This window comes from Pongo abelii, chromosome 1 (assembly GCF_028885655.2).
Source record: "Pongo abelii isolate AG06213 chromosome 1, NHGRI_mPonAbe1-v2.0_pri, whole genome shotgun sequence".
Taxonomy (NCBI): domain Eukaryota; kingdom Metazoa; phylum Chordata; class Mammalia; order Primates; family Hominidae; genus Pongo; species Pongo abelii.
In genome coordinates, this window is record NC_071985.2 from 118,039,998 (window position 1) to 118,064,064 (window position 24,067).

A 24,067-nucleotide genomic window follows, 5' to 3' on the forward strand; every position below is an offset into this window, starting at 1 on the left:
TTATATATAATGTTTACCACTTAATTCATTAAACTGTCAATATATAATGTATAATATATATAATGTACATTATATATATTATATAATATACATTATATAATATATAATATACATTATATAATATATAATATACATTATATATAATATATATAATTTATATATTATTTTTATATATAATCATATATAAAAATTATATAATTTATATATATATAATATATATGTATTTTATATATATATAAAACTGGGATATATATGATCCCAGTTTTCTTATTTGGGAAACAGGGATAAGGTATTACTTGCCTTACAGGATTGTAATTAGTGTCAAATAGATAATGTTTGCCAAGTGTTTTACATACAATAAAATGTTATACAAAACAAAGCTATTGTTCTTATTTTAACAATAGGTAGAGAAGTGGTAACTGAACACTCTGGAGGACAGTTGAGTTTCTGTAAGACTTGAAGTAAATTTACCACTTAATTCATTAAACTGTCAACTGAATTTCTGCTAAGTCAGATATATTTCTAATAAAAACATGCATTCCTGCGCGTGTGTGCGTGCATGTGTGTGTGTGTGTCTGTTGAGAGCTTGATGAATGTATCAGCATATTCACCAACCACAGAAAGCTGTTCGCGTGATGTGAAACCCTGAGGATCGTAGCTTCAGAAACCGGAAAGACTTCACTGTGTTTCACTAGGGTGGGAAATCACCATCAGTGGTCACATCGTGTGCTACACTTGCCAAGGATCCAGTCTGTAAGAAGATTTAGAGAGTATTGAAATGCAATTTTTGGCCCACCACAGATATCTTCTAATCCCAAAGTAAAGACTGAAAGCTTCACCTGTTTTTCACTATCAAATGCCTCAAGCTATAAATAGGTCCAAAGCTCATCTCTCTCCACTTAGCAGAGAAGGGTCAAATTTCAGGGGGCAAAGCAAAATAATAAAATGAATGTCAGGATATTTTATAGTGTCAGTCAGTCACCCCACAGTCTCCTCTCTCTTCTTTTCTACTGTGCTATCCTAGAATCAAGGATTTCAGCAACAATGCCTCTGTTCAAACTCCCAGGTAGGTGTACGAAGTGTTTGGAGAGCTCAGTTGTTTTTTTTTCCATAAGCAACTGTTCCTTTAGCTACCATCTCAGCTTTGATCATTCATTTAGGGTTCATGATAGCTTTAACATACATTTCAGGAAAACACAAAATATTTTCAAGGGTTTTTTGTTTGTTTTTAGTTTTGGGATGTGGGTAAATTTCTAAAACTGTTATCATGTATGTTGTATCTTTGATGTTCCCATTAGAAAACTCTGTGAAATATTTAGTATCTATTCTGCTAGTCTAAACAAAACCTGTGCTGCCATAGCTCTGAGACGGCTCCTGCATAATCACTCTAGCTATGGTATTAGCTGAAAATCATGAACATGACAAAAATAACCCAATGTGTGTATTCTGATGGTTCACGAGAATGGCTTTCTGTTGTCCAGGTTTGCACACAGAGTAATTTTTAAAATAATAATGTTATAATTTTTAAATGATAAAAGCAATACATGTTTCATGTGAAATAGAAATTGTGCTGAAAAAATAAAAGTAATAAACATTCATTTTGAAAGTTGGGAAATTCTGTAAAAGTAATAATTTTATTTTTTACTTATTTATTTATTTTTTGAGACAGGGTATCACTCTGTTGCCCAGGCTAGAGTGCAGTGGCACGATCACGATTCACTGCAGCCCCAATCTTCTGGGATCTGGTGATCCTCCCACCTCAGCCTCCTGAGTAGCTGGGACTACAGGCACTTGCCACCATGCCCAGCTAGTTTTCGTATTTTTTGTAGAGACAGGGTTTCGCTTTGTTGCCCAGGCTGGTCTCAAACTCCTGAGCTCAAGCAATCTGCCCGCCTCGGCCTCCCAAAGTGCTGGGACTACAAGTGTTAGCCACTGCACCCAGCCAAAAGTAATAATTTTAAAAATCTGCACATCCATTATCCAAAGATATTCACTCTTAACGTTTTAGTGTTTTTTTCTTTTCAATCTATTTTCTGTGTAAAATTAAAGAGTTTTTTTTAAAAAGGCACTGTTATGATTACATTGCACATGTAATTTTATAACCTGCTTTTGGCAGGATAATGTTTTGGTTTAACTTTACAACTTATCCTTTTACCATGGTATCCCAAACCTTTCCTAAAAACCATTTTAAAAGACTGCATATTCTATTTTCTTAACGAATCCCTTAGGTTCTTTATGGTTTGGGGGGTTTTTTTGTTTGTTTGTTTTTGCTTTTTTTTTTTTTTTTTTGAGACAGAGTCTCGCTCTGTCATCCAGGCTGGAGTGCAGTAGTGCGATCTTGGCTCACTGCAAGCTCCGCCTCCCGGGTTCACGCCATTCTGCCTCAGTCTCCCGAGTAGTTGGGACTAGAGGCGCCTGCCACCACGCCCGGCTAATTTTTATATTTTTAGTGGAGACAGGGTTTCACTGTGTTAGCCAGGATGGTGTCAATCTCCTGACCTCGTGATCTGCCAGCCTTGGCCTCCCAAAGTGCTGGGATTATAGGCGTGAGCCACTGCGCCCGGCCTCTTTATGGTTTTTTATAAATATAAGTATGTTCCCATAACAATATTGACACCTAAAGCTTTTTCCATGTTTAAGGATGATTTCCGTAGGATAGCGTCTCAGAAATGGTTGTTTGGTAGGTGTTACTAAATTGTTTACCAAATGAGCTGTTTTAAGTTTACTACTACCAACATCATATAGGCATATTCCCATTTTTCTTCTTCAGATATTTTTTAAAATCATATTTTATAGAGAGTGCCTTTTAAAAAGTATGCTTAAAAATGTTAAGAGACATATTAGAAAAGAAAAGAAAATGAAGAGCTGTATAATGACCATATTCCCAAGCTTTCTGATGGCAGAAAAGTGTAGACAAGCTGGAAGGCTGAGCTGAGCTAACGGCAATCTACATGCGTCTACCCCAAAGCAGTGATTAATAGCCACCATGATTACAGAAAGTTGTTCACATATTTTGTCTTGTTTTATTTTACTTCATACAGCTAAAGAGAAACGTGAGTATTGCATTACTTTTGCTGCCATTTGTCAGAGTATCAATTAAAAAAAAGATACTATTTCTTAATTCAGAAACATGGCTATTTTTCAGCAGTGTTTATTAAATAATAGCCTTGAAAGTCAACAAAGATTCATAATGACCATAGATATCCCATAGCATAGCAAATAAGCTCATGGCTTTTCTGGATTCTAGTGTGTGTATAAACACACACACATATATATATATATATATATATTATATATATATATATATACACCTGTTTAAAAGAAAACCTCATGCAGTGCTTTTGCTTATTTATTTGTTTATTTATTTATTTTGAGATGGATGGTCACCCAGGATGGAGTGCAGAGGTGCGAGCTCTGCTCATTGCAACTTTTGCCTCCCGGGTTCAACTAATTATCTTGCCTCAGCCTCCCGAGTAGCTGAGATGACAGGTGCACACCACCACACCTGATTAATTTTTAGTAGAGACAGGGTTTCACCATGTTGGCCAGGCTGGTCTCAAACTCCTGACCTCAAGTGATCTGCCTGCTTCAGCCTCACAAAGTGCTGGGATTGCAGGTGTGGACCACCACACCCGGCCTGTTTAATATTTTGAAATAAATGACATAGATTAGCCAAAGGGGCCTATTGAATCTTGCCTTAGTAAAGCAACTCCAGCACAAAAAAAAATTGTTAATTTTTGTGACCAGATAAAATAAAAACCTATTTTATTTATTTATTTATTTATTTATTTATTTTTTTTTTTTTTTAAATTTTTTGAGATGGAGTCTTGCTGTGTTGCCCAGGCTGGAGTGCAGTGTTGTGATCTCAGCTCACTGCAATCTCTGCCTCCCGGGTTCAAGTGATTCTCCTGCCTCAGCCTCCTGAGTAGCTGAGTTTACAGGTGCCCACCACCCATCTGGCTAATTTTTGAATTTTTAGTAGAGACGAGGTTTCACCATGTTGGCCAGGTTGGTCTTGAACTCCTGACCTCAAGTGATCCACCCATTTTAGCCTCCCAAAGTGCTATGATTACAGGCGTGAGCCACCGTGCCCAGCCTTAAAAACCTATTTTAGATAAAACCATAACTTTGGTTGTATATTCCCCTCAATCTCAAATTAGACTTGTCCTTTTGCTGGCTGATAGTAGGTCTGCCTCTGAATTCCTTTGGGAGATGAAATGTGACAGATGAAAGGCCTACAACCTTGTCTTTCCTACACATTAATAAAGCACTGCTGAGAAACAAGCATGTTTTTCTGGACCTGTTAAGAAGCAAGCATGATATTCCTCTTCTCAAGAGTCTCGCACTTCCTGTGTTAATAATAGTAATCTCCAACTTCTGGACAGTGCTGCATAGCTTTAAAGTGTTTTTTGTGTAATCTTCATAACAATTCTCTGAAGTTGACATTATTATTATTAACATTCCCCTTTATGATGATGGACACTGTGGCTCCCAGTTACTGTGTGGTTTGCCCAAGGCCATCCAGCTGTTAAGACACACGTTTTCTTTTTTTAATTTTTATTTTTATTTTTATTTTTGAGACGGAATCTTGCTCTGTCGCCCAGGCTGGAGTGCAGTAGCATAATCTCGGCTCATTGCAAACTCCACCTCCCGGGTTCAAGCAATTCTCCTGCCTCAGCCTCTGGAGTAGCTGGGATTACAGGCGTGTGCCACCACACCCAGCTAATTTGGCATTTTTAGTAGAGACGTGGTTTCACCATGTTGGCCAGGGTGGTCTCAAACTTCTGACCTCAGGTGATCTGCCCACCTCAGCCTCCCAAAGTGGTGGGATTACAGGCATGAGCCACCGCGCCCAGCCTATCTACTTATCTTTTGAAATATAAGTTTCACTCTTTCCTTTCTATAATCACCACCATTCCCTGAAATTTGTTTTGTTTGTTTGCACTCTGTCGCCCATGCTGGAGTGCAATGGTGCGAACGTGGCTTACTGCAGCCTCAACCTTCCGGGCTTAAATGATCCTCCCACCTCAGTCTCCTGAGTAGCTGGGACTACATGTGTATGCCACCATGCTTGGCTAATTTTTGAAAAAAAAAAAAAAATTGTGGAGGTGAGGTTCTCACTATGTTGCCCAGGCTCCAAAGTCTCGAACTCCTGGCCTCAAGCAATCCTCCCACCTCAGCCTCTCAAAGTGCTGGGATTACAGGTGTGAGTCACCCATGCCCAGGCCCACTCCTCAAGGTATTTTTGAAAGGCAGAACTCTTGAATTAAGAGTCAAATTTCAGCTGTGGTTACGTGAAGTCAAAACAAGTGGTTGCTTCAGTGGAAGGAAATATCAACCATATAATTTCTGGTCATCATGTAAGCTACTTCTTAAGAGTAGAGTTTCTAATTTTCAACTGTCTATAGTGTCTTAGAGAGATACAATCTTAGTAAAAACAATACTGTTTTAAAATAGGAAACAAATAGAAATGTGCAGTCCCAGACAATGAATGCTTGTTCTGGAAGAGCCAGATATCAAGCAAGTAGGATTTGGTTTCTGGGCATCCATTTCCATACTGTCCTTCCTGAGGCCTCCAGCATTATTGCTGCAGACCCAGCATGACTGATCAGTTGCATCATAATCCTCATTCTCATCTTCATAACCAACTGTCCTGTTTCCATTTGCCCTTCACGGTACATGCAGCCTCTTCCAACTTCTGCTTGCCACGCTCCCTTGAGATGCATGTGCTTGCTCATGATGCTTAGGAAGAAGTGACATTATTTCTGGGGATCAGTTGGCAGTAGGGTGTGGAGGCATTATCAGGCCATCAAATGCATTTACTTGGTGTTCCATTTGTTCCTTCATGGATCATGATGTTTGCCAAAGAACTACTTATAGCATCCAAAGATGCTTTTCGGTTTCAGGTGTTTGAGTTTAACAAGGCAAATAGATGCATAAAGTTTGGCCAACATAGTGGGCTTCTCTGTTAACTTTGCTGTAACAAACCCGTTTTAAAAACTGGCTGACCTGACTGTTATTGTTGGGGAAGTTATGAATCAATTCCTATCATCTCCAATGTACATTTCATCATGTACTAAGTCATATCATTTATCATTTCACTCATAGTCCAAAGCTAACCCCACACACCAAATATCTGTTTGACCAGTGCTACACATTACATCATTCAATTTAATCTGGTGCTTTATTTGTTTTAAGGCATTTCCCCATACATTATCTCACTTAGTGTCACAACAGCCTTGCCAGCGAGGTTGGGTAGGTATTAGTGTTCCCACTTTACAGATTAAGAAATGGAAATAGACGAAGATGTAGGAGGTGTTAAGTGCAGAGCAGGGAGCTTGAACACATGACATCTACTGAATTTAGAATAGAAAATATGGACTTTTGCAGGCCTGTATAGACATTAATAGGTGGGGGCATCTTTCTCTCTACATACAGTTTGCTCTGTCATCCTGTGGGGAATGTTTCTGTCTTCTACTGTTGCTCCAAACAGCTAGCTATTTGCTATTGTCATTATTGCTACCAGCTCTTGTCTGGAAATACCAGGAAAAGTATTAGAGGTAATGATTATTCAAACAGAAAACACTGAGGACCTGGAGAACACAGTGGAACTTAACAGAAAGGCAGATACTTGATGGCCATCACCATCCTATATGATGACACTGGTTTTCTTTTCTTTTTTGAGACAGAGTTTTGCTCTGTCACCCAGGCTGGAGTGCAGTGGTGCAGTCTCAACTCACTGCAACCTCTGCCTCCAGGTTCAAGTGATTCTCTTGCCTCAGCCTCCTGAGTAGCTGGGATTACAGGCATGCACTACCATGCACAATAATTTTCGTATTTTTAGTAGAGACAGGGTTTCGCCATGTTGGCCAGGCTGGTCTCGAACTCCTGACATCAAGGGATCCACTCTCCTCACCCTCGCAAAGTGCTGGGATCACAGGGATGAGCCACTGTGCCCAGAGACACTGGTTTTCTTATATCTTGAGGGTCTTGGGGTTATTCATTGCCAAACTAAGAAGCATCATTTCCCCCCATTTTAAGAATGGGAAAATTAGGGTATGTACAAGTAAAATTGGCCTTCCAAGGGTCATTCATTATTGAGGCCTATGTCCACAAGAAATGGGACTTCCAGCACTAGGTAGTAAATGTTAGTGGTCCTTCCCTGCATACAGCAGCATATCACCAAGTTGCCTGGATTTGAAAAAAATAAGGTTTGATGTGTGAGAGAAACACAGTATCTGCCTTAAGTAGAAGAAAGGTCCTACAGTACACATTTATTTCTCAGAACTACTTAGATCACTGGAATCACTGGTTCTCCTCAGCAAGAAAAACTCCAAGGACCAATAACCCTATCCACGTATTTAACACCATCAGAAAAACTCCACCAACCTAATGGGAAGAACTGTGCTGCATGGTTCAAACTATGAAATCAAACTTAGCCTTGCCAGAAACAGGTGATTTTACTGAGGTGCTAGTCCTACAAGAGCCCAGTCTCATCTTTGGGACCATCTTTAGGACTGTTCTGAAATGTGCTGTGAGAATCTGACCCATGTTTCTGAGAGCATATTTTCAAGGTACCCACACAGAAACCCACTAAAAGGAGAGCAGGCACTGAGCTGTGTGGTGTTTCAGGGACCCTGGTTGGAAAGCAGGGGAGCCATGCACGCAGCACAGTCCTTGCCCCATGCCTTACACATAGCAGAAACTCTCAGATGACTTTTGAAAAGGGGCTTGAACACTAATATGTGAAAACCTCTTTTAGAAATTGATGATGCAATGCGCAACTTTGCTGAAAAAGTGTTTGCCTCTGAAGTCAAAGATGAAGGAGGTCGTCAAGAGATTTCCCCCTTTGATGTGGATGAGATCTGTCCGATTTCTCATCATGAGATGCAAGCACACGTATTCCATCTGGAGACTCTGTCCACCTCCACAGAAGCCAGGAGGTAAGTGGTGTAAGGGGAGTGCTTAGTATATTGGCACCTAAGGAGGGGTATCTGCCAGGGAAGATATGGTTCAATTTATCCAAATGATGGTTCAACTCAGAGAAAGAACTCTGCCAGAGTTAGAAATTCCTAAGGCTGGGCACAGTGGCTCACAAATGTAATCCCAGCACTCTGGGAGGCCGAGGTGGGTGGATCACTTGAGGATAGGAATTTGAGACCAGCCTGGTCAACATGGTGAAACCCTGTCTCTACTAAAAATACAAAAATTAGCCAGGCATGGTGATGCATGCCTGTAGTCCCAGCTACCTGGGAGGTTGAGTCAGGAGAATCGCTTGAACCTGGGAGGCGGAGGTTGCAGTAAGCCAAGATCACCCCACTGCACTCCAGCCTGGGTGACAGAGTGAGAGTCTGTCTCAAAAAAAAAAAAAATTCCCTTTCCCCCCAACACTGTATATGCTAGAGTGAGTAGAGTGAGGGGCCAATGATGAAAAAAGAAGAAAGTAGTGGGCCTCCTATCTCGTCCATATCTTCCTTGATTGAAGCCTCCCTACCCATCTAAGCAAGAGGACTTCGAGATACCATAGAATTATTTCAAACCAAAGTGGGCAAATGGCTGCTGTGAACATATTCAATTTACACACAATGGTAATATAAACTGGGACTCAAGAGCCTTCATCTTCAGACTCTGTCCGTAGCCAACCTTAGTGTTATGCTCCCTGACACGAATCCTGTCCTCCAGTTAGTCTGACCACCTCCTGGCCTTTGGAATACTGCTCTCCAATTCTGCCCTCATGCCCTGCTCATCCTATGTCTATGATGCATACTTGCTGCCTCCCCCGAGCAGTCTTTGAAAATCCCTCTCCACCAGGTCTATTTTCCTTTATTTGAACCACTCTAGGATTCACTACCAGCCACACTTTAGTCCTCAAACCTCAAACCTATACTAACTACTTTGCTGGAACCCCCTCCTTAAGTACTCCCCTCATCCCACCAGCTTCATGGGGAAAAGACTATTCTGCTATCTTTCTCTTGATTTTACATCTTTAAGGAAAGAACAGCAATCTACCTCCTTTGGTGTCCCCCATAGGACTTAACACAGGACTTGGGTCAAAGCAATAAACTTGGGTCAAACTCAACAAATACTTGTTGATTTGAGAAAATAATATTAAATACCTTATAAGTTCCAGGTACTGTGCTAGGCATTTTATATACATTAAATCTCATAGAAATCCTATAAGGTAGTCATTTTTGCACCATTTGTTTTAGGTGGGTAGATGGGAGCTCCTTTATCCATGTTTAAGGAACATGAATAAAATGATACAGGTAGTAACTGACATAACCTGTGTTTTCTGTAGTACCTAGACTGCCTATTCTGCTGGGAGTGGACTGCCTGGGAAGAAGGGTGTCATGGTGAAGGTCTTCTAGTAGGATTGCTAAGGCCATTCCAAGGTAGACCAGGGAGAGGGGCACAAGGTCATGTGTCTTCAGTGATTTCTCCTCCCACTATGCTTGGATCCTGTTTCTGATACCCAACCACATTTTAATTTTTACTTTTTGTCCTCAGAATAAAATTGTATAGAGAAACATCTATCTATCACAATGAAATGCCTGATGAAGACAAAATTAACTCTTACTTTTAAATTTCGAACCCAGAAAAAAGCGTTTCCAAGGACGGAAGACTGTTAATTTGTCCATTCCACTAAGTGAAACATCTTCCACCAAACTGTCCCACATTGATGAATACATTTCCTCATCTCCAACCTACCAGACCGTGCCTGATTTTCAGAGAGTGCAGATCACTGGTGACTATGCCTCTGGGGTGAGTTGGTCTTTGCCACTCAGACTTAGCAACCAGGAAGCCATTCAGCTTGTCAGTTCTTCTTCTCCTTCCTGTTGAGGGAGGTATTAGCTCACCTGTCCTTTGTTACACTTCATTAATGCATTTCAATACTAACATGGTATGTCTTATATTTCTGTTGTTTTTATCATCCCACATAATTTATCCTCTATCTCATTTGCTTGCACATGGAGAATATGGAGTAGAATGCAGTGTGTATGTTACAGAATACAACGGACAGATTTTGGCAAAAAGGACCAAAGAGAGCAGCAGAGTGGTCAAGTCTCACTGATGTTGTCATAAATCAGAAAAGGGAGCCTCTGGGGAGGCACGGAGTCTCTGGGGAAAAGAAGGACCCCCCCCCCCCCCCAGCAGAACTAGGATAGTGAGAAGGGTTGCAGATAGCATAAACCAACCAAAGAAAACAGATCCAGAGAAAGAGAGAGGAAAGAGAAAAAAGAAGGAACCAGAGAAAAGAAGGAAGATGAGAGAGAGGTTAGAAAATCCTAACGAGGCTACTGTTTTTTGACGAGCTGAACTCTCCAATTTCATTACAGATGGTTACACAGTAGATCATTACTTGGAACAGACTCTAGGATGCCACAGGGATAGTAAAGTCATGTCACAAACAACTTGACCTGCTTGTCTCATCCAGAACAGTTGGTCAATTAATAAATCTCTGCCACATGGACTTTCGGAATCAGCATCATATTGGTGAAACTGCTGTGCAGCCATCAGTCGATGCTCCAAATATAGTTTTAATGACCAGTGCTGGGTCCCCTTCTCATGTAACTGACCCACTTAAGGTCAGTCCTAAGATACTTAAAAGTGACAGAGCAATTAAATGCATCTCATTCTTGTTTATTCATTTTCTGTATAACATGGGTGCTCTCTAAATGGCAGGGGGTTTAGACACTAAATAACTAAAAAGAAGTGCCTAATAGAGATGAGTACAGGGGAAACACAGTTTGGAGAACTCCAGAATTCAAAATAACATAAACATTTGGAGATAAACTTCATACCTGCATGCTTGATAGAAATGAAAACAAGAATAAAAAGAAGTTAGGAGGACGAACAAAATGTACACAAGTCAAGGAGTACTTCTCCTCCTATGAAAGCTGGAGGGCACCTGAAACCTTGACCTGGAGACTGGGAAAAACGAAGTATGTTGCTGTACCAGTTGGCTGAATGTGGCTGGGCTGCTGAGCAACACTCTACGCTCTACCGGGTGGTAGTCTGTACCCAAATTAGTCTTCACCCTTGTCATTTAAACAGAGAGGCAAAGGGGAAATCAGGGCTCAGTTCCCAAGATCATTAATTCCTGGTAAACACTTGATTCGATTTAATCAGTCTTTATTGAGCATCTGTTCTGTGCTAGGCATTGTGTGCTGAGAACATGAAGGTGAATAAGACCCAACTCTCATTCTTGAGGACCTGATAGACTAGTGGCCTATTAGGTGGCAATGAGCTACGCATGCCATTGGAAGCAGGGAAGCAGACCCCCAGACCTAGCACCTGTGCCAGACGCTTTTGGCCAAGGTCAGCAGGTCTTTAAAATAGTTAAAACTAATTCAGGATCAATATCTGGACCTTAAACTATTGGGGACAAGCATATGTTAGTCCCACAGTAAAAGTCTTTGGGTTCTGATAATGAACATTCAGTGATTTCAAGTTGTAACTACTTGGGCATGCCTGGCCCAGCCAGGAGTTGGGAATGGGGACAGAGGAAATTTCCAGCCGCTCTAATAAAGCTTTCCTCTAGAATCTCTCAATTTTTACCCAGAAATAAAATTCCCTTTAGAATCATCTAAAAGACTAACTTCTCACAGAATGATGTTGTGATCCATCGTAGCTGAAGAAGGCCGTGCATGGGTTTGAGAGATTTGTGACCCCTTATTCAACCCAAAATATTTCCCTCACTGACCGAGTGGTTTGAATTCTCACAATTTGAGTCACATTGTCTTTCAGTTGAGGTACTGTCTTGTACTTAAAATGTTCACACGTACTTGGAAGGAAGAAATTATATACCATGTTAGAATGGATTCTTTTAATCCTATTTGCTAGATAATCCCTGCTATGTAACAAAAACCAAAAACAAACAAATACAGGACTACAAGGGAAAGACTCGTAGGACAGGTAAGTTTGGTAGAGATGAAAAAGCCAGAAAAGCTTCAGGACCTGCTCTGGGAGGGAGATCCAGGTCCCAAGTCAGTTAAGAAGCAGCCAGGTGAGTGGTGAGGCTCAGAATGGGCTGCGATACACAGGAGAGCTGGGAGGTGCCAGGGATAAGCTTTACTCACTTCTCAGTTTTTCCTGGGATTGACTCTGATATGCCGACTTTTTTTTTTTTTTTTTTTTGGCAGGTTACAGTTGAAGATTTTGAAATTGTTTGCAAAGGTCTGTATCGGGCACTATGCATACGTGAGAAATACATGCAGAAGTCGTTTCAGAGGTTCCCTAAAACCCCTTCCAAATACTTGCGGAATATTGATGGTGAGGCTTGGGTAGCAAATGAGAGCTTCTATCCAGGTAACAATTCTCTTACATAATGTATGAAACATATTTTATTTAAACTACTAAATATTAAATTTAAAATATGCCTCTAGATTATAAGTAATCCAGTCTAAAAATATCATAGTCATAATCATCTTTGGCCCCATTTCCTCACGTGTCCAATCACTTGATTCAGTCTGCACAACATCTCTCTGAACTTTCTCTCTTCACCATTCCCTAAACCCTCATTCAGGCTTATCCTTCTCCTTGCCCAGATTATTGCAAGAGCTTCCTCATTACTCTGCTAAATTTCAGTCTCACTCTCTTTTGGTTCACCTTTACTTTGGTGCTGATTTTTAAAACACAGATCTGAGCACATCCTTCTCCTGACAAGAACATTTAGCTGCTTCTTGCTACCTACAAAGCAAAGTCCAGTCTTTAGCCTGGCATTTGAGGCCCACACCCTCTGGCCGCCTAACTACATTTTGTTTGTTTTCTGAGACAGGGTCTCATTCTGTTGCCCAGGCTGGAGTGCAGCGGCACCCTCTCGGCTCACTGCAACCTCCGCCTCCTGGGTTCAAGCGACTCTCCTGCCTCAGCCTCCCGGGTAGCTGGGATTGCTGGTGTGCGTCACCATGCCTGTCTAATTTTTGTATTTTTTTGTAAAGATGGGGTTTTGCCATGTTGGCCAGGCTGGTCTTGAATTCCTGGCCTCAAGCGATGTGCCTGCCTCAACCTCCCAAAGTTCTGGGATTACAGGCATGAGGCACCACACCTGGCCTGCTTATTTTTGAACTTGCACACTCAACCTATTTCTGAACTTACTTTCTCTGCTCCATTTTTATACTCTTGGTTCTGGTTGGAAATATTTCTCGTTCCCTACATAGTTCAACACCTTCCTGCTCCTAGATTGCTGCTCTGCTTCCCTGTGCTCAGGCTGTCCTTCCTCTCACTTATTCACCACATGCCCAAGTCTCCAGAGCCAACCCAATCTTTCAAGAGGCAGCCCAAATACTATCATTTCTTGCCTTCTGGATAGATGTAAACTACATGTTCTGACTTTCCATAGCACTTTATTTACTTATCTCAGTTTTTACCTTCTGCCTTGTAGAAAGTTAAGTACATATGTTTCAACAATCAGATTTTAATAATTTTACAGATTTCTATTGTATAACTGGAACATAATTTACTTAATTCCTATTTTTAGGCAATTAAATTTCTGACTTTTTAAAACTTGTTTCTAAAAAGGGTACAATAAGCATCTTTATATATACATCTTCCTGTAATTGTCTTACAATTTTAGGATTACACTACTAGAACTAAAATTTCTGGGGAGGCAAATATTTAAGATTTTTGAGGCCAGGCACGGTGGCTCACACCTATAATCCCAGCACTTTGGGAGGCCAAGGCGGGCGGATCACAAGGACAGGAGATCAAGACCATCTTGGCTAACACGGTGAAACCCCATCTCTACTAAAAATACAAAAAATTAGCCAGGTGCGGTGGCGGCCGCCTGTAATCCTAGCTACTCGGGAGGCTGAGGCAGGAGAATGGCGTGACCCGGGAGGTGGAGCTTGCAGTGAGCTGAGATCGCGCCATTGCACTCCTGCCTGGGTGACGGAGCGAGACTCCGTCTAAAAAAAAAAAAAGAGATTTTTGAACTTCCAAATTGTAATATTATTAAAGATCTCCAGTTCCACAATTCCCTGTCTGTAATTCCTTTTAATATTAAAATCATATTAAACATGTCTCCAGTTTGGTAACTCATAACAGTGGCTTACCCATCCTCTATAATATTGACATTTAGTTTGTCTTGTCTTTATTTCCCCTAAGTTACACTTTAATAATAATTATATCATTAATAGTGAGCTATTAATCCTTAAGTATAAGGATTTCAAAATTAATATTTGATAGTAGTAACAAATATTGTAGTAACATGCTGTTTCACTTCTCTTATGTTCCTTATCTCCCAATTTTGAATAGGAAATGTGCAGACTGTTTTTTTTCCTATGCTATTTTTCTCACTTTGGCTGCTGTGGGCATCACTTGTAAACAGGAGACTTTCTGATGCCTTCCTTGGGCACAGCAGTGAAGAGGCATAAATGACCATAACTTGTTGAAAGTCAAAAGGATAAATTCTTAAAGGCTCTGACAGTGTGAAATGTGTTCATGGCTTCCTTAGGCTGAAATCTCTAGCAGTGGAAAGAAGGGAACACATTCACTTAATCTCTTCTCAATTCCTTTAGCAGAAATTGTATGTGCTTTAAAAGGTGGGAAAAATAATTCTCATAAGAATTATCACTCTTACAATAATTATTTATTTTATATCTCTTTTTTACATTAAAACAACTTTAGGTGGAGCACAGAGGATTCTTAGGGGAGTGAAACTGTTCTGTATGATACTATAAGGGTGGATACATGTCATTATACATTTGCCAAAACCCATAGGCTTTGAGTGAACCCTAATGTGCACTATAGACTTTGGGTGATTACAAGGTGTTAATGTATATTCATCTATTATAACAAATGGACCCTCTGATGCAGGGTGTCAAGAGTGGAGACTGGCTGTGCGTGTGTGGGTAAAGGGCTGTGGGGAAACTGCATTTTCTTTTTTTTTTCTCTTTTTTTTTTGAGAGGGAGTCTCACTCTGTCACCCACGCTGGAGTGCAGTGGCACAAACTCACTCACTGCAACCTCCACCTCCTTTCAAGAGATTCTCCTACCTCAGCCTCCTGAGTAGCTGGGACTACAGGCGCACAACACCATACCCACCTAATTTTCGTATTTTTAGTGGAGATGAGGTTTCACCATGTTGGTCAGGCTGATTTTGAACTTCTGACCTCAAATGACCCACCCACCTTGGCCTCCCAAAGTGCTGGGATTACAGGCGTGAGTCACTGTGCCAAGCCTGGAAACGGCATTTTCTACTCAATTTTACTGGGAACCCAAAACTGATCTTTAAAAGCTTATTTCAAAAAACACTCTAAATTACGCCTAATAAAAAAGATTGGCTTAAATAAGGTAAAGATCTAAACTCTATTTTTTAACTGTAGTTTGACTTTTATTCTTATGTTATTATCTAAGAGCTAATAATATGCTCTAAACAGAAAGCCTTTGATGACCAACTTCAGTAAATAATGAAGATTGTTTGTAAGTAGTATATTGATTACTTTATGTAAATAGTTCTTCCAAAGAACTTGAAAAATCATTCTTACACTAGAAAACATATTATTTTATTTTTCTTTTTTTTGAGACAGGGTCTCCCTCTGTCGCCTAGGCTGGAGTGCAGTGGTGCGATCTCAGCTCACTGCAACATATGCCTCCCGGGTTCAAGTGATTCTCCCGCCTCAGCCTCCTGAGTAGCTGAGGTAACAGGCACGCGCCACCACAGCCTGGCTAATTTGTGTATTTGTAGTAGAGACGGGGTTTCACCATATTGGTCAGGCTGGTCTCAAACTCCTGACCTCAGGTGATCTGCCCGCCTTGGCCTCCCAAAGTGCTGGGATTACAGGCACGAGCCACCATGCCTGGCCAACATATTATTTTTATAGCTATTTTATACTATTAAGTCACCTTTAAAAAATAATGCAAAAATAAAGGTTAGCTTAATTCCAGATAATTACAACTTAAGTACTGGATTCCAAACTAATGAGATGTTGTAGTATTTCAGATTTTGGTTATTTTTATGTGGTCATTCATCCTATGTGCTAATATATTACTCTGTGTTTGATTGAAAAAGTCTTTACTCCTCCTGTGAAGAAGGGAGAGGACCCTTTCCGAACAGACAACCTTCCTGAAAACCTGGGCTATCACCTCAAAATGAAGGACGGTGTAGTTTACGTCTATCCTAATGAAGCAGCAGTCAGCAAAGATGAGCCTAAGCCACTTCCTTACCAAAATCTGGACACCTTCTTAGATGATATGAATTTTTTACTTGCTTTAATTGCTCAAGGACCTGTGTAAGTGTTTGGCGAGACCTAAACAACAACTAGTACTACTTCTACTGATAGTGAGACTAAGTATTTTACTAAATGCTTACTATGTTCAAACACTATATTAATCCCTTCATGCACATTGTTCCTTTTATTGCTTACACTTTCTCTGTGAGGTGGTTATTTTCACAATTCCAGTTTTATGAGCTGAGACTTTGATGAATTAAGTAACTTGCCTAAAGTGACACAGCTGGCCGAGCCAGGATTCACACTCAAATCTGCTGACCCCAAAGCCAGGACCTTTAACTTTGAACAACACTCTCTCCATTGAGTTTTAAGATACCTTTCCAAGTTCTCCCTCATTATTATGTCCAACATTGTTGAAAAGATTAAGCCCTTGGAGCGCACTACTTCTCAATGGGATTAACTGCAGAGTAAACTGAAAGGTTTGTTCCAATAATTATTTCCTATGAATGATAAAGGTCCTGAGAGTTTTGAAATTGTGACTGTTTTTCTTGAATGTCTGAAACTTTTTGGAATTATGTAATTTTATTTTTCACAGTAAGACCTATACCCACCGGCGCTTGAAGTTCCTCTCCTCCAAGTTCCAGGTCCATCAGATGCTTAACGAGATGGACGAGTTAAAGGAGCTGAAAAACAACCCCCACCGAGATTTTTATAACTGCAGGAAGGTAAACATTTTAGTTGCTCAGAGGTAATTCCTGGGCAAAAACAATTCAATTATTTATTGAGAAGCACAAGAAAAGAGTGTGTTTCTGATTAATCTAAGATTTCTACAGGTTAAGTGGATTTTACTAAAAACAGATAATAGATTATGTCTAGTGAGTTAGGGTTAAGTGCCATTTCTATTGTTTTCCCCATAGAAAGGTTTGCCACATTTTTGGCATAAAAAATTATAGTTATCCTCAACAACGAAAATAGCAACAACAACAAAACATCAAAAATGACCATTCTAGAATTTGAAAGATCTTCCTTCTAGTCCTTTTCTTTGAATTCCTGACTGTAAGACCTTGGAGGAAGGGACGACATATTTTCATTTCAGTGTCTTCATTTGTCAAATTGGGAACTACACCTGCACAGTCCAGTTCACATGAGGATTGTGAATATCAAATGAGCTAGCCTAGAGATTGTGAAATCCAATAAACTAGACACACTTCCAAGATGTATTCTGACCATTAAAATGATTACAAGGAACTGGGAATAGGAAATACATGAGCAGAGATTCAGGCCCAAATCCTGGCTCAGCTGCCTATACAACTTTGGACTAATTACTTAATCTGCTGAAATTTCAGTGTATAAAATTTAGTTATAAGAATATCTACCTCGTAAAAGCCATCACTGTCATGGCTTCATAATTTCAATCCTTTCTCCTTAGGGGCTGAAAGTTATGGTAGTTACTTCACTTCCAGCTGGGTTTTAGGAGTGAAGAATGGTCCAGAAGAATGTGTGGATCAGACGTAGGAAATAAATTGGATGTACAAATATACGGAAGAAGCAAGCATTATTATTACATCTAGCCTAACCTTTCACATCCTTGCATGGGCACATCACAGTTGTAATGGGTTTTTTGTTGCTGGACCACCTCAACCGACTGTCAGCTCACATCTTCATTATTTACTTTGTCCCAACGCAGTGGGATTTGCAGCACCATAGCCTCTAAACAGAGTAGCATAACTAAGGCTGATTGATGTTTTTTTCTTTCTTTGAATATACATACAGGTGGACACCCATATCCATGCAGCCGCTTGCATGAACCAGAAACATCTGCTGCGTTTTATTAAGAAATCTTACCAAATTGATGCTGACAGAGTGGTCTATAGCACCAAAGAGAAGAATATGACCCTAAAGGAACTTTTTGCTAAATTAAAAATGCATCCTTATGACCTGACTGTTGATTCTCTGGATGTTCATGCTGTAGGTTGAAACGGCAATGTCAGTTTCACTCTAATACTCAGAACCCCACATGTCTTTCTCCTACAAGCCCTCTCTTCTCAGAGCTCTCTTAACCATCTTGGCTTACCGTGCTGCCTGAAAGCACCACAAACAATTTTGAAGTTTGCTCATTGTCACCTGTCCCAAATTCCATTCTTGGAGCCCAATGCCCTCCCCCACTACCAGACCCCAGGTCTGCTTGACTATTTCCTAGCTCTCTGTGTCCAGACAGCTCTGGTAATAATACATCTCTGCTCTTTTTTCCTGATTCAGGGACGCCAGACCTTCCAGCGTTTTGATAAGTTCAATGACAAATATAATCCTGTAGGAGCAAGTGAGCTACGGGACCTCTACTTGAAGACAGACAATTACATTAATGGGGAATATTTTGCCACTATCATCAAGGTGAGGCAGAACCAATCAGATCTATGGTATCTGGCATGATTCTTGAGGAAAGGGAAGAAGGAAGGAAAGAGGGAAGGAAGGAAGGGAGGGAGGGAAGGAGGGAGGGAGGGAGCTATCCCTGGGGCCAAACACTACACAAATGAATATAAATATTTCCTCTGACACATCCACTCTAATGATTTTTAAAGACCTCTATTCCTAAGGTAGAGAAATTAAGGGTATGGTTTTGAGATTGATTAAGGACCTAGCCTTTTCAGATTCTGAAAGGAAGAGTTAGAAAGGGAATCTCCTCTCCCTAGAACCCCAGAGGAACTTGTGGGAATCCCTGGCTTGGACTTCTCTCTTGGCTTTGCAGGAGGTAGGTGCGGACCTGGTGGAGGCCAAGTACCAGCATGCTGAGCCCCGCCTGTCCATCTATGGCCGCAGTCCTGATGAGTGGAGCAAACTCTCCTCCTGGTTCGTCTGCAATCGCATCCACTGCCCCAACATGACATGGATGATCCAGGTTCCCAGGATCTAGTATGTACCTGCCCATCAGAAACTCTAGAGCCTGCCCTTGTCTCATCTGCTTCAACTCCCGTGTATGAACAAGGAACGTGTTGCCCATCTAGAAATAAATCAGCTTTGTTAAAATAGCATTCGCTATTGGGTCCTGCATGCTTCGTTTTGTCCATTCTGGGTACAGTGCTCTTAACCACAGACAGGAGTTAGGCAGATCATTTCAGATAAGTCCTCCAGCTTTATGAAGATCATAAATAACTTACTGCGAATGATTAAAACTAAGATAGAATAAGAACTATGTACCGTTTGGTATACATTTTCTTTTACCTGGTCTTCTCTGTGTCAAGTCCATTCCTTCCCATGCTCATCTCTACTGGGATGTGGCTTTCTTGTATCAGAACCTTTACTACTGTCTGTCAATTGCCCCACCTACAAGTGCTCAAGTTCTCCACAATCAGTGAGTATTTATCAATGGTATTGCTGAGGATGTCATCTCCCTTTCATACCACCTGCTATCATTCATCGCCTTCAGGGATGGCTTCTCTTTTGATTTGTTCAGTATCATTGATCTTTTATCCAACTTGGGTGTTTATATGTTTTCTGGCTACCTGTCTTTGTGTTCTGTGTGACCTACTGCAATGCAAGAGTTTCATCCTGTCTCTTTAACCAAAAAAAGTAATTTTTTGATTGGGATAATACTTCCTAATAGGCAGAGAGGCAGTAGGTTGGTTAGGAGGATAGATTCTGGACCCAGAGAGGCGATACTTGAATCCTGGCAATTCTTGAATCAAGGTAACACAACCATTTAGCTGTGTTACCTTGGGTTAAGTTATATCACCCCATTGTACCTTAGTTTCATCATCTCTAAAACAAGGTTAAAAACAATACCTAACTTATTGAGTTGTTATGAGGATTACATTAGCTAATATTTCTGGACACTTAGAAGAGTGGTTGGAATACATTAAATGCTATATCAGAGTTTGTTAAATTGCAGATCAGAGGTATTCTTGGTAATCATTTCCTGTTCATTGTCTTGTAGCTGCACACATATATTGAAGCTTTTATGACATAATTGAATATTCCTCTATGAGGACTCAGCTGTGAAGGTTTAGTTTTCTTATGACAAAGGTTTGTAAAAAAGATGGGGGCATAGGGTCCACCAAAAAATGTTTATTTCCTATGTGCAGCCCAAACTGAATCCCTCTCTATAGGGGACCAAGAAGAATGTATGAGGAGCATGGACCTAGGACAGATATACCACGTCTTTTCCTGTGCATGACATTCGATCCTCTGGTTCCCTCACACTGGGGCTATCAGTCCTATAAATCTTTTTTTCTCCTAAATTCTCTTCATTCTTGCCTCTAGTGATGTGTTCCGTTCCAAGAATTTCCTTCCACATTTTGGAAAAATGCTGGAGAATATTTTCATGCCAGTGTTCGAGGCCACCATCAACCCCCAGGCTGACCCAGAACTCAGTGTCTTCCTCAAGCATGTAAGCATGACCCTTCAGGCCTTCATACTGCTGCTCAGGAACCAGCCTCCCTACCTGGTCATGACTAATTCTTGGTGCTTATCTCTTTATGTTTGGTTTGTGCCTTTGGACCTGAAAGTTTGTGTGAGGACTGGGACCCTGAAGTTGGACTGAACCCATTGCATGGCTCACTTTTCCTAACAGATCACTGGCTTTGACAGTGTGGATGATGAGTCCAAACACAGTGGCCACATGTTCTCCTCCAAGAGTCCCAAGCCCCAGGAGTGGACATTGGAAAAGAATCCATCTTACACTTACTATGCCTACTACATGTATGCAAACATCATGGTGCTCAACAGCCTGAGAAAGTAAGTAGGAGAGAACTGGAGCTAGGAGGGTCTATTTGACACAGCTCTTTCCACATATATTGGCACTTAAGGTGGTCAAGGGCCTCATGCATTACTGTGATGGTTCCAATTGGCCCAAATCAGAAATTTCTTTCTCTTAACTTTTTTCTTCAGTTTATTTACTTTGGGGCAGAAATCGATATTTTGATGCTTTCAATAACTTTCACAGTTCCTTTTTTTGGGGAAGTTTAGGAATTTATACTAATTATTGCGCAGTTAATTATAAAACTTCATATATTTTGCCCTTTTTGATATATTTGGGTACGGAATAAGAAGAATATTATATTGGGGTTTTCTGGAAACATTTCTCCCTTAAAGTTTGGATAGAATAGAATAAATGATGAGATGTTGATATTGGTAAATTTCCTATTGAGACTGAAGGTATTTGCACCCAGGCAATCAACACTTGATTTGCTTCCTTACCCCCATATCCTCTGCTGCCTCTTTTTAGAAACTTTGTATTTAGCAAGAATTAAGATTATGATTTGGGACTGTTTTGCTGAATCCTTTGGATGGCTTACTTCCTCCCAGAGTGTTCACTTTTCTACTGAATTTTCCTGTGAATCACTCCATACCCAGAACCTGCGATTCCAATAACAGTTCTATTTCCCCAGGGAACGAGGCATGAATACATTTCTGTTCCGACCTCACTGTGGAGAAGCTGGAGCCCTCACCCATCTCATGACAGCATTCATGATAGCAGATAATATCTCTCATGGCCTAAATTTAAAAAAGGTGAGTTGGAAGCTCTCTTCTTAACTTTTACATTGGAGCTAGAGGAATCTTTTTTCCCTTAACCAACCATACTGTCACAAGTCATTATCGACACTGGAATCATATTCAAGTAGAGCATAAAAGATTTTTTAGTTTAGTGTAGTTGATTCTACAGAAAGAAGTAAAGGGACCTGCTCAAGATTACCTTGCTAGTTGCTGTCAGAGATAAGTTAACGCAGATCTCCTGACTTCTAGCTTAGAATCCTGACAAGGGATAATTCAGAGATGGCCTGGCTTTCCTTAAGCTAGTTTTTGCCAGATTTCTTGTTATAGCATGCTTCAAGATGTTTTTTGTGAGAGTCAGAGCTGTCTTGTAGAGAGAGAGAGAAAAAATAATGTTTCAAGGCAAAGTCTTTTGCCTGAGACAGACCATCTAACGTAGGCAATTATAGATCAAATAAACAATCTAGTTTGACTCAATGTTTCTGAAAATTAATGTATCCTAAATACATTTATTCTAAATAGCATTTACATTGAAAAACTCCTAAATTCTCCTTACTAAGAGACTTGAAGAACAAGTGATAATTTTGTTGAAAGCGGAAGCTTAAGGCAGACCATGAGATTGTAGTGTTTCTAGTTTGTATTCCTTTTTCAACATCTTTAAACATTTTTTTACTTTTCTTTTTCAGAGTCCTGTGCTACAGTACTTGTTTTTCTTAGCCCAAATTCCCATCGCCATGTCACCACTAAGTAACAATAGCCTATTTCTAGAGTATGCCAAAAATCCTTTTTTGGATTTCCTTCAGAAAGGGCTAATGATCTCACTCTCTACAGATGACCCAATGCAATTCCACTTTACCAAGGTATAGTATGGACTTGGGCAATACAAGTATATTTTGCTGGACTGTTGTTTCCCATCCAGAACTTGAAAGTCAAATAAAGGTATTTCATTATTTTTTTCGTGCAGGATGCATATTATTCATTAATTCATTCCTCTTTTTTCCTCATTTAATATAACTGCAGGAGCCCCTAATGGAAGAATATGCTATTGCTGCACAAGTCTTCAAGCTGAGCACCTGTGATATGTGCGAAGTGGCAAGGAACAGTGTCTTGCAGTGTGGAATTTCTCATGAGGTAGACCTGTCCTCAAATGGCTTCCCTTCTGAGTATAGGGTCTGCTAACTTGAATACCGAAAAAGTAGTTGGGAGACACATGTAGAAAAATTGTCCCATGAATCATATGCAGTTACCATGGACAGGGACTAGAAGGGATATTCTATCTCTTTGCCTGTGCCTTTTGGGCAAGGGAAGTAAAATACACTTGATTTCTCAGCAGACTGTGAACACTGAGGCACTAGATGAGTGCTTTTAATGGTCTATTATTATTATTCTTTTGTCAGTGGCTAACATAAGGAAGGAATTTTTGTAAAGAATGCAGTTATTGTCTATACCAGGGTGAAAAGAGACAACAATCATTCTGCCATCCTTTTCTCTTATAGGAGAAAGTAAAGTTTCTGGGCGACAATTACCTTGAGGAAGGCCCTGCTGGAAATGATATCCGGAGGACAAATGTAGCCCAAATCCGCATGGCCTATCGCTATGAAACCTGGTGTTATGAACTCAATTTAATTGCTGAGGGTCTTAAATCAACAGAATAAAAAAAAGTAAACCAAATAATAATATGAGTGAGAATTTCATTGTAGAGTTTGAATAATAATAGTTACCTGTTATTGAGTCCCTACTATAAACCAAAGAAAATATTAGATGTTCCATTGATATTATTTCATTTAATCCTTCTCACAACCTTCATAAAGTAGATATTATTATCTCCATTTTGGGGGAAATTAGTACACTAAAGCTAGTAAGGTTAATAACCTGCACAAGGATATACCTGGTGAAAGGTAGCAGTGGGAACGTAGATTTCTCTGACTGCAGTCTCTATGACTTTCAGGCAAAATATCTATTAAAGCTGGGCAAAAATACAAGCAAATGACTTTTTGGGAGATAGGCTTCTGGTTTATAGATGAAATTTGCTTAAGACACTTAGAACCATTAAAAAGTTCTTTGACAAGGTATAAGTGAATAGTGGCTTTTTTAGACAAAACCAGAGGGTGTACCTCAATATAGAAAATCAGTATTTATGAGTTATTATACTGAGGGAGAATTTATCTTACAAAAGGATTCTTAGCTTTAAGGATGTAATTGACAATAAGATTATAGTGAGCTAAACTGGTACATTTTAAATGATTTTGCTTACCAAAGTAAAATGCACATATAACTTTTAAGAAGCATGCCTATTACTCAAGGTCAGGTGAAATTCCAAATGGGCAGATGATACTTCCACACATACAACTGTGTTGGCATCTAGTGGCTGGGCTGACATTTCATTCAACTTATTCAATAAACAATTA

General features: G+C 40.1%; 1 protein-coding gene across 2 annotated transcripts; it reads left to right on the forward strand.

Annotated features, from left to right (window-relative positions):
• The first annotated feature begins 968 nt into the window (after positions 1–968).
• On the forward strand, positions 969–23,330 carry AMPD1 (adenosine monophosphate deaminase 1). Of its 2 annotated transcripts, XM_002810395.3 has the most exons (16): positions 969–1,066; positions 3,042–3,053; positions 7,763–7,943; positions 9,597–9,762; positions 12,144–12,309; positions 16,013–16,232; positions 16,768–16,897; positions 17,946–18,140; positions 18,432–18,563; positions 18,919–19,082; positions 20,430–20,556; positions 20,740–20,903; positions 21,557–21,677; positions 22,346–22,519; positions 22,680–22,790; positions 23,156–23,330. In XM_002810395.3, exons 1-16 carry the CDS (start codon positions 1,045–1,047, stop codon positions 23,312–23,314), a joined length of 2,244 nt encoding a protein of 747 aa, XP_002810441.2. In that variant the 5' UTR covers positions 969–1,044; the 3' UTR covers positions 23,315–23,330. The 2 variants fall into 2 exon arrangements, with proteins under 2 accessions (XP_002810441.2, XP_002810440.2); XM_002810394.3 differs by lacking the exon at positions 3,042–3,053 and having other exon boundaries at positions 970–1,066.
• The last annotated feature ends 737 nt before the right edge of the window (positions 23,331–24,067 follow it).